The 14,400-nt window shown below is 42.7% G+C and overlaps 2 protein-coding genes across 2 annotated transcripts; both read right to left on the bottom strand.

Moving 5' to 3' along the window:
• Positions 1-4,003: 4,003 nt before the first annotated feature.
• LOC141781999 (olfactory receptor 11A1-like) lies at positions 4,004-4,930 on the bottom strand. The gene has a single exon (XM_074658004.1). It carries the CDS (start codon positions 4,928-4,930, stop codon positions 4,004-4,006), a length of 927 nt encoding a protein of 308 aa, XP_074514105.1.
• A 3,029-nt stretch (positions 4,931-7,959) lies between these two features.
• On the bottom strand, positions 7,960-12,958 carry LOC141781991 (olfactory receptor 11A1-like). The gene is made up of 2 exons (XM_074657995.1): positions 12,890-12,958; positions 7,960-8,937 (listed from the first exon to the last, which is right to left on the bottom strand). Exons 1-2 carry the CDS (start codon positions 12,956-12,958, stop codon positions 7,960-7,962), a joined length of 1,047 nt encoding a protein of 348 aa, XP_074514096.1.
• Positions 12,959-14,400: the final 1,442 nt, after the last annotated feature.

The raw sequence follows: 14,400 nt of genomic DNA, 5'->3' as shown, positions 1-14,400 counted from the left end.
ATGATTCTGCTGAACCAAAATTCAAAAACAATATCTGATTTTCATTAGTTAATTTTCAGTGAATTTTTATTTATTATTACTTTTGTCAGTTTCAAGTTATTTCAGTGACCATTGTGGGTTTTTCTCTCTTTAACGGAACGTTACCAACAACTTTGCCTACGTCTGTAAATGTACCAATGACCACTTATACCAGCTCACCACAGTCCAGTTCAGTTTTATATTGTCTCAACTGGGAGCATTTATATACAAAATAAAAAATGAGTAAAAAGCAAAGTTCATACAATAAAATATATTGCACTGCTCATCTCTCATGACATATGTTGAGCTAGACAGCTAGCCCATAACTGCTTACCGCAAACTTTACACTCCCTCCCTCATCTCTCTCCCTCTCCTCCTCACTGTGGCCGCCCGGCAGAGTGATTGGGCCAGCCCAGTGTCAATTAAGGAAAATAAATGGGCCAATTTACCTGTTTTATGGGCCAAAAAAAAATTAAAAATACATGCGTCAGGCCAAATGGACGTCGGCCCACCAGGAAAATGCCCGGTATGCCAGATGGCCAGTCTAGCCCTGCTTGAGATGTATTTTAGTATGATGAGTTGGATCAAGCATAAAAAACATATTAATATACTTCATCTGGAAGGATCTATTTCCTCCACATATTCTAATTTGTTTGAAACAAATGTTTACCAACATATATGTACCGTTAACTACAATTAAATTGGAGCGACTTAGACTTCTCTAGGTAGACTATCACGATAATGATAACGTTAGCAGAGATTATAGTCATGTAGATCAACATACACAGACTGAAGAGCAGATATCTGAGGGGCCCATAGTCTACAAACAGAGTGAACTGAAAGTAGAAAGAATTCAGGCTGTTGTTGCTCTTCATGTCTGCAGCAGAGCAGAGCTGCAAGAAGAGAAGTGAGGGGAGGGGAAAACAGATTAAGAGAGCACAAAAAGGAGTTACAAGGGATTAAAATGGCCTGAATAAACTTTCTTATTGATCCCTTATTTCAACAAGACACATAACACAAGCCAGCGTACATGTAAGTTGTATAAACTGCACATTTCAAACAATTTTACCTGATAATATTCAGTATAAAAAACACATTTCAGAATGTTCAAAAACACACATGGGTGGAAAAATGTCAGTATTACATGGACTAAATGCACAAACAACCTAACATATTTCCATCATTGTTTCAATTCAGTGAATGAAAAAAGAAAGCGCTACAATTGCAATCAACCAGTCCGGAAAGTTTTCACAGTTTATGGAAGTTGTCCATTTTTGTGTCCTATAATAGCTGAGAAACTCAGTATATATATCAGCCAACAAAATATACTGTATATAGTGTTCATACAAGTCCTGTGGCTTGTCCAGCTAATAAAGTCATAAAGACATTCAGAAAACAGTCTTTGCATCAGTGTAGAACGATTCAGAGCACCTGACAAAGAGCAGACTGAGGCACCTGCTGAACTTTTATCCTGTTGTACCGCTGCAGAGCAGCCACCTGTACACACAGGGTCCAAAGGGAGGTACGGTGTGTCACAAACTGACCACATGTGCGTGAGTGTTGTGTTGCCTCGGTATACCTGAGCCTGAGGATTTGGTGTTGCGAACTTTTCAGGCACGATATGCCAACATATTGTTTTTAAACATATCAGAGGTTCTGCCAAAAGTAGCCTACTGTTGTAACAGTTAATAATATCATTCAATAACAAAGACCAGGCCATTTGTACAGTGTAAAAATAGTTTTATTTGGATTAGCTAGGATTTGGGAAAGATTGGGTGAGGATCGTGATCGGGTTCTTTGGTTTGTTTAGTTTAGTTATTTAGTGAGATTAATGTTGTGTTTTAACCATTAATATCTTTTAAATAATGCTTGTGGAATATATAGGCTGGCTTGTATAATGTTGAACAAGAGTGAATACTGCCAATGTCCGCTATGACAAGAACTACAAAATCATTCCAAATTGGGAGTTGGGTATACTTTATTGGTTTCCCACGAGTTGAATTTAGTCATATAATTTCAATTTAATTAATAATTATTTTGATAACTACTAATTACTTTTGAATTTCATTGATATTAATAATCAATTCATATTTGCTAATGACCATACCTGCGTACCCAACATAATGATGCCCCGTGTGAGGCATAGCATAATTAATATCAGCATAATTTTTGGCCAATACCAAAAAAAATGTATTCCACTTCTAAACTAGCCAAAAGTGTTTATATTCAACACCACTAGTCGGTCACAGCAGTAGAAGTCCAGCTGTACTTACAAACAAATGCATTGTGGTGAGAATTGATTTATTGATATTAATAATTATCTTTAATATTTGCTTATAACCAGACCTGCTCATAACTGCTTCCCCAACACCTGTGAGAGGTCCCCACGTGTCCAAATTCTCCCCATCCTGGCTAAGATGGAGGTGCATTCCATTCAGAGCCTATGCTTACAATGAAAGAGGGCAAACCAAGAGGGCAAATCACATCATTTTCACTGTTAGACACTAAATGTATTGTCATGTTTTCATTACAGAATGAAGACATTCAGAACTTCCTCCAGGAGGCCGCTTGATGGACCCTCGCTTCAAAGGCAAACTTGGATGTGCTGTTGCTACAAAAGAATTGCTTAAGTTTGAAGCTGGAGTTTGTAGAGTACCAAGAATACCAACTCAAAATATTATTTTGCTGTTATTAGTACTCTGTTATTCAGCATTAAATTATTGTAGAAAGGTTAGGTTTTATTTATTATGTGAATTTGTTAAATGTTTTGCATTCATTTATATTTACATATTTAAGTATACTTTAAACTGTAGTGTCAACAGTTAATATCTTGTTCAATTTCAACTTCAAATTTTACTTTAGCAATAAAAAAACATTGTTCTGTAAGTATTGGTTCAGGCACTGGCACCATTTTAGCACCAGTATCGGAAAAAAACCCAAACGATACCCAACCCTATTCAGGAAAAGACCAACAAGGGCCATATTATCAGCATATTTGAACAGCTTGACGTTACTGCTGTGTACAGTCATTTCATTTGTGTAAAAGGAAAACAGCACACAGCCTTGTGATGCCCTGGTGTTTAAAACAAGTTTGTCTGAGTAGACCCCATTCATTAAAACTCTCTGAGGGCCAAAGCTTCTAATCCAAAAAATAAGACCATCATTCACATTCATCTAAAAAAGTGTGATCAAGTGATCATTCCAATCACCACCTGTTCAATAAGGGCACCAGGTCATTGTATACAACAAACATTCTACAGGGATGAATTCCATGTACTTCTAAATGAAAACATGATAAAAGAAAGAAAAGAATGATCTTTGCAACACAGGCATGTGCTTTTGTGTTCAAGGCTGATACAACTTAAAATATTAACCCAGAGCAATAGAGCATTTTATAATGTTGACCTTTTCAACACTTTAAATATCCATCTTAAATGTATGACCATCATAAACTTAATCAATAAGCCCAGAGACATTAATGTATGATATTAATATGAATGGCTTTACTCTTGATAAGGTTATGTTGTGCTGTGATTAATTAAAGAGCCAGTCTCTGTTTTTGAATCAGTTTGAGCTATTTGCATATATACTTGTGTGAGTGTGAATTAAAAAAATCATGATTCTGTATTTAAACACAATGTCAGAAAACATGATTTAGGTTTAGTAGTTTAACATATAAATTACAGAATTTGACTTTAAAAAACTGAAAAGGAAATTTGATCACCTGATTGAATAAAAAGGTGTGACTTTTTAAATAACCTCAGTATATGGATCAGTCATTATATTGTTAAAGTTGACAATATTCTTTACTGTGCATTCATCATAGAAAGAATTCAAAACACATTTTATAATATCTTCCATTATTAAATTACTGAAGAAATGTCTGTACATATGTTTCACACTTCTTGAGATGTTTATAAATTCACTTATCTTCAGTATGTTTACAGAAGAAATGAGAAACTAGTCCGTTATCAGTGGTGATACATTAGTTAGTTTTGGCTGCGCAGAACAACCTCTTGAGGTGTTTATAAATTTCTTTCATCTTTAGTCCGTACATGATTGGATTAAAGAGAGGATGATACATTACTATTTGCAAAGCCATTATTACATTTACAATTTTTGGAAAATCAGTTTCCAGTCCAACTGTAATGACATCATACGCACACAAACAGGAGAAGTTGATCAAAACTATCAAGTGGGGTAAACAGGTCTGTGCAGCTTTTCTCTTGACTTCTCTACTACTGCGATAGGTTATTACAAGTATCCTGGTGTATGTAAAAAGTATGAAGAGCACAGGGAGAAGGGCAATATTAAGCAGTATGATCATATCTCGTATAATGAGTGCTTTTGAGATTACACATTGAAGTTTGTAAACTGTATTATTGCAAAAAATTGCATTTAAAGTAGAGCTACAGAGTCTTTCTTTGGCACTCAATGCAGTTGGCACTGCGACCTGAGAGGCAGGTAGGAGCCAAGCTAAACCCAAGAAAATACTGACAGTTGTTTTTCTCATGATAGTTGGATATTGCAGAGGTTTACATATAGACACATATCTGTCATAAGACATGACTGCCAACAGTAAGAACTCTGAACCGCCGAAAGAGTAAAATACCTGAAATTGAAAGAGACAGGCTGAATAAGATATGATCTGTTTCTCAGATAAAAAGTCAATCAAAAGCTTTGGGTAGATAGTAGTGCTGAAAAGAACAGAGTTTAGTAACAAAGCTGCAATGAAAATGTACATAGGCTCATGGAGGTTTTTGTGAATCACTATGAGGTACACAATAGTACAATTACTACAGATTATTAGAATATACACTATGAATATAATAACAAAATAAACATATCTGTATTTGTCCACTTCGACATGCCCACCAAGAGTTATATATGTTACGTTTAATTCATCATCCATTAAGGTTGTCAAAAACTGAATAAAACAAGCAGATTGTGTGACTGGTAAAAACAAGAAATAACTGAGAAAAGAACAGTCATTGAATAAACATGTAGCCTGTATAGGAGAGTATTTTTCATTTGCAGATACCTGACCTTGGAGTGCGTTCCTCTCCAGAATTCACAAGGTGAACTGTTTGACTTTTATCAGATTTCTTCACCCTCCATGGATCTCATTACAACTCTTCACCAAAGAACTACTAACTTGTAAACAACTTAATCAAACTCTAGAGGCCTGAACTTGTAGGCAGGGTTGCTCAGTGGTTGGGAAAACTCTCAATGTCTCATGAGCCCAAAGGCCAGAGGTTGAAAATGTAATCGCTAATTGATCAAAAGTTTGGAGGAGGACATGTTTATGTGTTTCAGGAGACCCAAAGTCAGAAAGGGAACTTAAACTTATCAGGAGTTGTAACAACAGTGCAGAAAAGTAAAGTCTACTGGGACTGGTTGAAAGATGAGGAGCCACTCTTGATGGGGAGTTCACCAACACCGGGTTGGCACATCACGCCATAGAGATTGGTAACACTGCAGACATTCAGCTCTGCCCCCAATTGGTTGGCGGACTTTAATCTCATAATGATTCGACTTTTTTCTCGTAAACCTATGACTTTATTTTCATAATATTACGACTTTTTTTCATAAACCTTTGACTTTATTATCGTAATATTACGACTTCTTTTCTCTTAAACCTATGACCTTATTTTCATAATATTATAACTTTTTTTCATAAACCTATGATCTTATTCTCGTAATATTACGACTTTATTCTCGAAATCTCAGATTTATTTTTTTTCCTCAATGTGGCCCTAATACTCCGTCGTACTGTCGTACCATAAACCAGTGGGCAGGCATCACTGGAGCTGCACCAGACTGGTTCTCCTCTTACCTGTCAAACAGGAAATTTTGTGTTTCAGTTGGGGAGTTTAGCTCCAAAACCGCACAGACCAGACATGGTATTCCACAGGGATCAATCCTGGGACCTGTTCTATTTACACTGTACATGTTGCCTCTTGGTCAAATAATCCGTCATCATAACATCTCCTTTCATAGCTACGCTGATGATACACAGCTCTACATATCATTTAAACCCTCTGACACCAATAAATTAGCATCCCTCCAGAGCTGCCTAAAAGATTTAACAGGTTGGATGTCACAAAATTTCTTAAAACTCAATTCTGATAAGACCGAAGTACTCATCATTGGCCCAGAACACATCTCAAACCAGGTACAGCCTCTCCTTGGCCCCCTTACTCCCAACGTAAAATCAGCCACAAGAAATCTTGGTGTTATCCTTGACAGTAACCTCAGTCTGGAGCACCATGTTAAAAAAGTAGTTCAGTCGTGTTTTTATCAGCTACGAAATATCTAAAAATTTCGATCAGTTCTCTCATTCAAAAACATGGAGAAAATTATACACGCCCTGATATCCTCCCGTCTTGATTATTGTAATGCCTTGTACACCTGCTTAAATAATCGAGCAATTGAGCAGCTCCAAATAGTTCAAAACTCTGCAGCTAGACTGCTAACCAAAACCAAACGCTGCTCTCACATCACACCAACTCTGGCTTCACTACATTGGCTCCCAGTGTCTTTTAGAATTGATTTTAAAGTGCTTTTAATGGCATATAAAGCTCTGAATGGCCTAGCACCGGAGTATGTCACTGAGCTCCTCACACGGTACCGTCCAAACAGGCCCCTCAGGTCAGCAAGTCTGGGACTTTTAACAGTCCCAAAGACAAGGTTGAAAACAAAAGGCGATCGTGCTTTTGCAGTACTGGCTCCCCGACTCTGGAACAGTCTTCCAATTGATATTAGATCAGCAGACTCGGTCACAATTTTTAAATCCCGTCTAAAAATCCATCTTTATAAAATTGCTTTTCAATCAGATGCATTTTAGTCTTTTGTATGCTTGTGTGCTCATGTATATATATGTGCATATGTTACTGTATGCATATGTATATGCTTGTTTCTTTATTTTTCCCATCCTATTGTTTTTATTTAATTATTTATGTTTCAGTGTATTCTGTTGTACGTTATATGAATTGCCTTGGAAAGCACTTTGTGCTTTGTACTTGAAAAGTGCTATACAAATAAACGTATTATTATTATTACCATAGACCTACAACAATGATAAATAAAAATGAAAATGTAAACAAAGAAAAGTTATTCATTTCCATTTTTAAAAATCCACAAGGAGCCACTGGAGAGGAGCTGAAGAGACGCATGTGACTCCGGAGCCACAGGTTGCAGACCCCTGATCTAGACAGTCTCATTATTATCAACATATATTATCAACACATCTTCCAAAATTATAGGCTGCCCTCTCCCATCAATTGAATCACGGTAGAACAAACGCATAATCAAGCGGTCAGGTAAAATGATATGTGACCCATCCCACCCTGTTCACTATCTGTTGAATGAGTGGAATGAAAATCCAATAAAATGTTTCTCTCCCCCAAAATAGTCACAATTAAAGTCATTGTAGGATATTTAAAGAAGTCACGTGTAACTGTTATAGAAGGTAACTGCACATCAGTGGACTCAATCACAGTTTTAGTCAAAACTACTGATGACATAACCCCGATGTCTCAGTGGAAGCTACGGCCCAAATACAGATAAAAGACATTCTTAAACAGGATAAACCAACACCAGTTTGATTGATATTCCCTGAATGACAGACAAAAACACATGATCTAGGAATATAAACAAAAATGTCATATCTGTTTTTGTAAATTTACCCTTTGTGTGTGTGAGAGAGAGTAATATTAAAACGATTATTTTAGAGCAATGAATTCAGAATGAAGGTTGTGACGAGTAGACAGTATCAAAATACTAGGTTAGAAAATTCATTGATGATTCATTACATTGTTGATGCTGATGCTACTCTTTACTGGGTATCAGTCATAGAAACAAATTCTTACATTAAACACCATCCAAGGATCCTGAGGTGTCACAAAAATGACAAACTAGTCCGTTATCAGTGGTGATACATTAGTTCATTTTGCCTTGACAGAACAACCTCTTGAGGTGTTTATAAATTTCTTTCATCTTTAGTCCGTACATGATTGGATTAAAGAGAGGATGATATATTACTATTTGCAAAGCCATTATTAAATTTACAGTTTTTGGAAAATCTGTTTCCAGTCCAACTATAATGACGTCATACGCACACAAACATGAAAAGTTGATCAAAACTACCAAGTGGGGTAAACAGGTCTGTGCAGCTTTTCTCCTGACTTCTCTACTACTGCGATAGGTTATTACAAGTATCCTGGTGTATGTAAAAAGTATGAAGAGCACAGGGAGAAGGGCAACATTAAGCATTATGATCATATCTCGTGCCAGACGTGCTTTTGAGATTAAACATTGAAGTTTGTAAACTGCATTATTGCAAAAAATTCCTTTTAAAGTAGAGCTACAGAGTCTTTCTTTGGCACTCAATGCAGTTGGCACTGCGAGCTGACAAGCAGGAATAAGCCAAGCTAACACCAAGAAAATATTGACAGTTGTTTTTCTCATGATAGTTGGATATTTCAGAGGTTTACATATAGACACATATCTGTCATAAGACATGACTGCCAACAGTAAGAACTCTGAACCGCCGAAAGAGTAAAATACCTGAAATTGAAAGAGACAGGCTGAATAAGATATGATCTGTTTCTCAGATAAAAAGTCAATCAAAAGCTTTGGGTAGATAGTAGTGCTGAAAAGAACAGAGTTTAGTAACAAAGCTGCAATGAAAATGTACATAGGCTCATGGAGGTTTTTGTGAATCACTATGAGGTACACAATAGTACAATTACTGCATATTATTAGAATGTACACTATGAATATAATAACAAAATAAACATATCTGTATTTGTCCACTTCGACATGCCCACCAAGAGTTATATATGTTACGTTTAATTCCCCCTCCTCTCCATCCTGTGGGCTCACCACCTGCGGGAAGAACCGCTTGGGTCGGGTGCGCTGCCACACGGGTGGCAGTGAAGGCCAGGGACCTCGACGGACTGGACCCGGGCGGCAGAGGCTGGCTCTGGGGACGTGGAACGTCACCTCTCTGTGGGGGAAGGAGCCGGAGCTTGTGCGGGAGGTGGAGCGCTATCAGTTGGATCTGGTAGGGCTTACCTCTACGCACAGCCTCGGTTCTGGAACCGTACTCTTGGATAGGGGTTGGACTCTATTCTTCTCTGGAGTTGCCCATGGTGTGAGGCGCCGGGCGGGTGTGGGGATACTCACAAATCCCCGGCTGAGTGCCGCTATGTTGGAGTTTACCCCGGTGGACGAGAGGGTCGCCTCCCTACGCCTTCGGGTTATGGGGGGGAAAACTCTGACTGTTGTTTGTGCGTATGCACCAAACAGCAGTTCGGAGTATTCGGCCTTCTTGGAGACCCTGAATGGAGTCCTGTATGGGGCTCCAGTAGGGGACTCCATAGTTCTCCTGGGAGACTTCAACGCGCACGTGGGCAACGATGGAGACACCTGGAGTGGCGTGATTGGGAGGAACGGCCTCCCTGATCTAAACCCGAGTGGTCGTTTGTTGTTGGACTTCTGTGCTAGTCATGGATTGTCCATAACGAACACCATGTTCGAACATAAGGATGCTCATAAGTGTACGTGGTACCAGAGCACCCTAGGCCGAAGGTCGATGATCGATTTTGTAATCGTATCATCTGATCTGAGGCCGCATGTTTTGGACACTCGGGTGAAGAGAGGGGCGGAGCTGTCAACTGATCACCATCTGGTGGTGAGTTGGGTCAGAGGGTGGGGGAAGACTCTGGACAGACCTGGTAAGCCCAAACGCGTAGTGAGGGTGAACTGGGAACGTCTGGAGGAGGCCCCTGTCCGAGAGATCTTCAACTCACACCTCCGGCGGAGCTTTTCTGGCATCCCTGTGGAGGTTGGGGGCATTGAACCCGAGTGGACGATGTTCAAAGCTTCCATTGCTGAAGCTGCGGCAGTGAGCTGTGGTTTTAAGGTCTTAGGTGCCTCAAGGGGCGGCAACCCTCGAACACCGTGGTGGACACCGGTGGTCAGGGAAGCCGTCCGACTGAAGAAGGAGGCCTTCCGGGATATGTTATCTCGGAGGTCTCCGGAGGCAGTTGCAGGGTACCGACGGGCCCGAAGAGCAGCAGCCACTGCCGTGACGGAGGCAAAGCAGCGGGTGTGGGAGGAGTTCGGAGCAGCCATGGAGAAGGACTTTCGGTCGGCACCAAAGTGCTTCTGGAAAACCATCCGGCACCTTAGGAGGGGGAAACGGGGAACCATCCAAGCTGTGTACAGTAAGGATGGGACACTGTTGACCTCAACTGAGGAGGTAATCGGGCGGTGGAAGGAGCACTTTGAGGAACTTCTGAATCCGACCAATACGCCCTCTATGGTAGAGGCAGAGCTGGAAGCTGATGGGGGACCATCATCAATTACCCTGGTGGAAGTCACTGAGGTAGTCAAACAACTCCACAGTGGCAAAGCCCCGGGGGTTGATGAGATCCGCCCAGAAATGCTGAAGGCTCTGGGTGGGGAGGGGCTGTCTTGGATGACACGTCTCTTCAACACCGCGTGGAAGTCGGTGACAGTGCCTAAGGAGTGGCAGACCGGGGTGGTGGTTCCCCTTTTCAAAAAGGGGGACCAGAGAGTGTGTGCCAATTACAGGGGTATCACACTGCTCAGCCTCCCTGGTAAAGTCTACTCCAAGGTGCTGGAAAGGAGGGTTCGGCCGATAGTCGAACCTCAGATCGAAGAGGAACAATGCGGATTCCGTCCTGGCCGTGGAACAACGGACCAGCTCTTCACTCTCGCAAGGATCCTGGAGGGGGCCTGGGAGTATGCCCATCCAGTCTACATGTGCTTTGTGGACTTGGAGAAGGCATATGACCGGGTCCCCCGGGAGATACTGTGGGGGGTGCTGCGGGAGTATGGGGTGAGGGGGGCACTTCTCAGGGCCATCCAATCCCTGTACGCCCAAAGCGAGAGCTGTGTTCGGATCCTCGGCAGTAAGTCGGACTCGTTTCCGGTGGGGGTTGGCCTCCGCCAGGGCTGCGCTTTGTCACCAATCCTGTTCGTGATATTCATGGACAGGATATCGAGGCGTAGTCGGGTGGAGGAGGGTTTGCAGATCGGTGTGCTGAGGATCTCATCGCTGCTTTTTGCAGATGATGTGGTCCTGTTGGCATCATCGGTCTGCGACCTCCAGCACTCACTGGATCGGTTCGCAGCCGAGTGTGACGCAGTCGGGATGAGAATCAGCACCTCTAAATCTGAGGCCATGGTTCTCAGCAGGAAACCGATGGATTGCCTACTCCGGGTAGGGAATGAGTCCTTACCCCAAGTGAAGGAGTTTAAGTATCTCGGGGTCTTGTTCGCGAGTGAGGGGACGATGGAACGTGAGATTGGTCGGAGAATCGGAGCAGCAGGGGCGGTATTGCATTCGCTTTACCGCACCGTTGTGACGAAAAGAGAGCTGAGCCGGAAGGCAAAGCTCTCGATCTACCGGTCAATCTTCGTTCCTACTCTCACCTATGGTCATGAGGGTTGGGTCATGACCGAAAGAACGAGGTCGCGGGTGCAAGCGGCCGAAATGGGTTTCCTCAGGAGGGTGGCTGGCGTCTCCCTTAGAGATAGGGTAAGAAGCTCAGTCATCCGTGAGGGACTCGGAGTAGAGTCCTTGCTCCTTTGCGTCGAAAGGAGCCAGTTGAGGTGGTTCGGGCATCTAGCACGGATGCCTCCTGGGCGCCTCCCTTGGGAGGTGTTCCAGGCACGACCAGCTGGGAGGAGACCACGGGGAAGACCCAGGACTAGGTGGAGAGATTATATCTCTACTCTGGCCTGGGAACGCCTCGGGATCCCCCAGTCAGAGCTGGTTAATGTGGCCCGGGAAAGGGAAGTTTGGGGTCCCCTACTGGAGCTGTTGCCCCCGCGACCCGATCCCGGATAAGCGGTTGAAGATGGATGGATGGACGTTTAATTCATCATCCATTAAGGTTGTCAAAAACTGAATAAAACAAGCAGATTGTGTGACTGGTAAAAACAAGAAATAACTGAGAAAAGAACAGTCATTGAATAAACATGTAGCCTGTATAGGAGAGTATTTTTCATTTGCAGATACCTGACCTTGGAGTGCGTTCCTCTCCAGAATTCACAAGGTGAACTGTTTGACTTTTATCAGATTTCTTCACCCTCCATGGATCTCATTACAACTCTTCACCAAAGAACTACTAACTTGTAAACAACTTAATCAAACTCCTGAACTTGTAGGCAGGGTTGCTCAGTGGTTGGGAAAACTCTCAATGTCTCATGAGCCCAAAGGCCAGAGGTGGAAAATTGAATCGCTAATTGATCAAAAGTTTGGAGGAGGACATGTTTATGTGTTTCAGGAGACCCAAAGTCAGAAAGGGGAACTTAAACTTAGCAGAAGTTGCAACAACAGTGCAGAAAAGTAAAGTCTACTGGGACTGGTTGAAAGATGAGGAGCCACTCTTGATGGGGAGTTCACCAACACCGGGTTGGCACATCACGCCATAGAGATTGGTAACACTGCAGCCATTCAGCTTTGCTCCCAATTGGTTGGCGGACTTTAATCTCATAATGATACGACTATTTTCTCGTAAATCTTTGATTTTATTATCATAATATTACGACTTTATTATTGTAATATTACGACTTTTTTTCTTAAACCTATGACGTGGGGGCAACAGCTCCAGCAGGACACCCCAAATTTCCGTTTCCCAGGCCACATTAACCAGCTCTGACTGGGGGATCCCGAGGCGTTCCCAGGCCAGTGTGGAGATATAATCTCTCCACCTAGTCCTGGGTCTTCCCCGTGGTCTCCTCCCAGCTGGTCGTGCCTGGAACACCTCCCTAGGGAGGTGCCCAGGGGGGGCATCCTTACTAGATTCACTTGGGGTAAGGACTCATTCTCTACCCGGAGTAGGCAATCAACTGGGTTCCTGTTGAGAACCATGGCCTCAGATTTAGAGGTACTGATCTTCATCCCAGCCGCCCACACTTTGGGCGTACAGACATTGGATGGCCCTGAGAAGTGACCCCCTCAAAAAAAAACTGAGAGTGGAAATTCAGAGGGCTATCTCCACCTCAATGTGTTTAAGACAGCAGATTTGGGTTGGGTCAAGGGCAGAGTAACTCACAAGTGCCTTGTTCATGTCTGTCGGTGGAGGGGCCGCATGATTTTGCTGCATGGTGTTCCTCTCGGTTCAGTCCCAGCGAGGTGAGGGGTGGTAACAACAGATGCCTTGCCTCGTGGTTAGGGGGTGGGCGGTGTGGCAGTACTCCGGACTGTCTACTTTGTGCTGAAGCACTTCTTATCCTTTCTCAAGGACAAGCATGTGCTCATTCGGACAGACAATACCTCAGCTGTGTTTCATATGAACCATTGGGGGAGGGACCGGTGATGCACCTCTAAGGCAGAACAAACTCTGTGGCAGAATACCTCTAACGCCAGAAGCTGTCCCCTTGTGAATGGAGGGGGCACCCTCAGGTAGTGCACATAATTTGGGATTGGTACGGGAAAGCCCGCTTATTTGCCTTAGAGTGCACAACTCATGGTCCCCTGCGGTTTTCCTTGGCGGAGACCAGTGCCCCACTTGGGATGGAGGCTCTCTCCAACGCCTGGCCGAGTGGTCTTCTCTATGCATTCCCTCCGATCCCCTTGATAGTGTTCACGCTTCACAGGTTGTCGCCATCCTAGTGGCCCCCAGGTGGACATTGAGGATATGGTTCTCCACACTCCTCGTTGGTAGCTTCCAATAAGGATGGACCTCCTGTCACCGCTGGACAAGAAGGTTTGCCATCTGTCCACAAGCCTCCCTCATCTCTGGGTATGACCGTTGAGGGGGATCAGTCACTCCTAACTGACCTTGAACCCTCAATTTGTGCGACCTTGCCGAGGGCTCTTTCCACAAGAATGGTGTATAGAAACTTTTGGGCAGCGTTTTCTTTGTGGCGCAGAGACATGGGGGTCAGACTCAGACATGTGCCCTTTGCAGGACATACTGCGGTACTTGCAGTATCTTTTTGAAGCTGGCCGGGCTGATTCAACGTTAAAGGTTCATGTGGAAGCAATAAACCATGGTCACATTGATGGATAGTCAGTCTGTGACCATTACTGGTTGACACAGTTACTGTGCGGTGCCGGGAGGCTTATTCATTCATTCATTCATTCAGAAGCTACAAGCTTCTGGCCCCCAAGGACAAACCTTTTATGTTTTTTCATATCTGTGACCCTTTCTGGTCTATATTGGAGATAACGGGGCCCAGGCCTTTAAGACGGTCTCTACAGACTAGCGTGGACTGAGATGTCGAGGTGTATTTCCTTGTAGGTTTTAGTGTTTGAAATGCCATTATCCCATCATTATGCCTGATTAGCCTTATATACTTATATTTGTATAAACCTTCTGTTCCTATTTTTTTCTTTTT

Source organism: Sebastes fasciatus, chromosome 14, assembly GCF_043250625.1.
Source record: "Sebastes fasciatus isolate fSebFas1 chromosome 14, fSebFas1.pri, whole genome shotgun sequence".
Lineage (NCBI taxonomy): Eukaryota > Metazoa > Chordata > Actinopteri > Perciformes > Sebastidae > Sebastes > Sebastes fasciatus.
Note: the sequence above shows the minus strand (reverse complement) of the source record. Positions and strands in the feature narration are given on the sequence as shown.

Coding starts and splice junctions, on each gene's coding strand:
- LOC141781999 (XM_074658004.1), bottom strand. CDS start 4,930: ATGGATGATGAATTAAACGTAACATATATAACTCTTGGTGGGCATGTC.
- LOC141781991 (XM_074657995.1), bottom strand. CDS start 12,958: ATGAAGATCAGTACCTCTAAATCTGAGGCCATGGTTCTCAACAGGAAC. Junction 8,938..12,889: donor CAGTTGATTGCCTACTCCGG/GTAGAGAATGAG, acceptor CCCGTGTGGCAG/CGCACCCGACCCAAGCGGTT.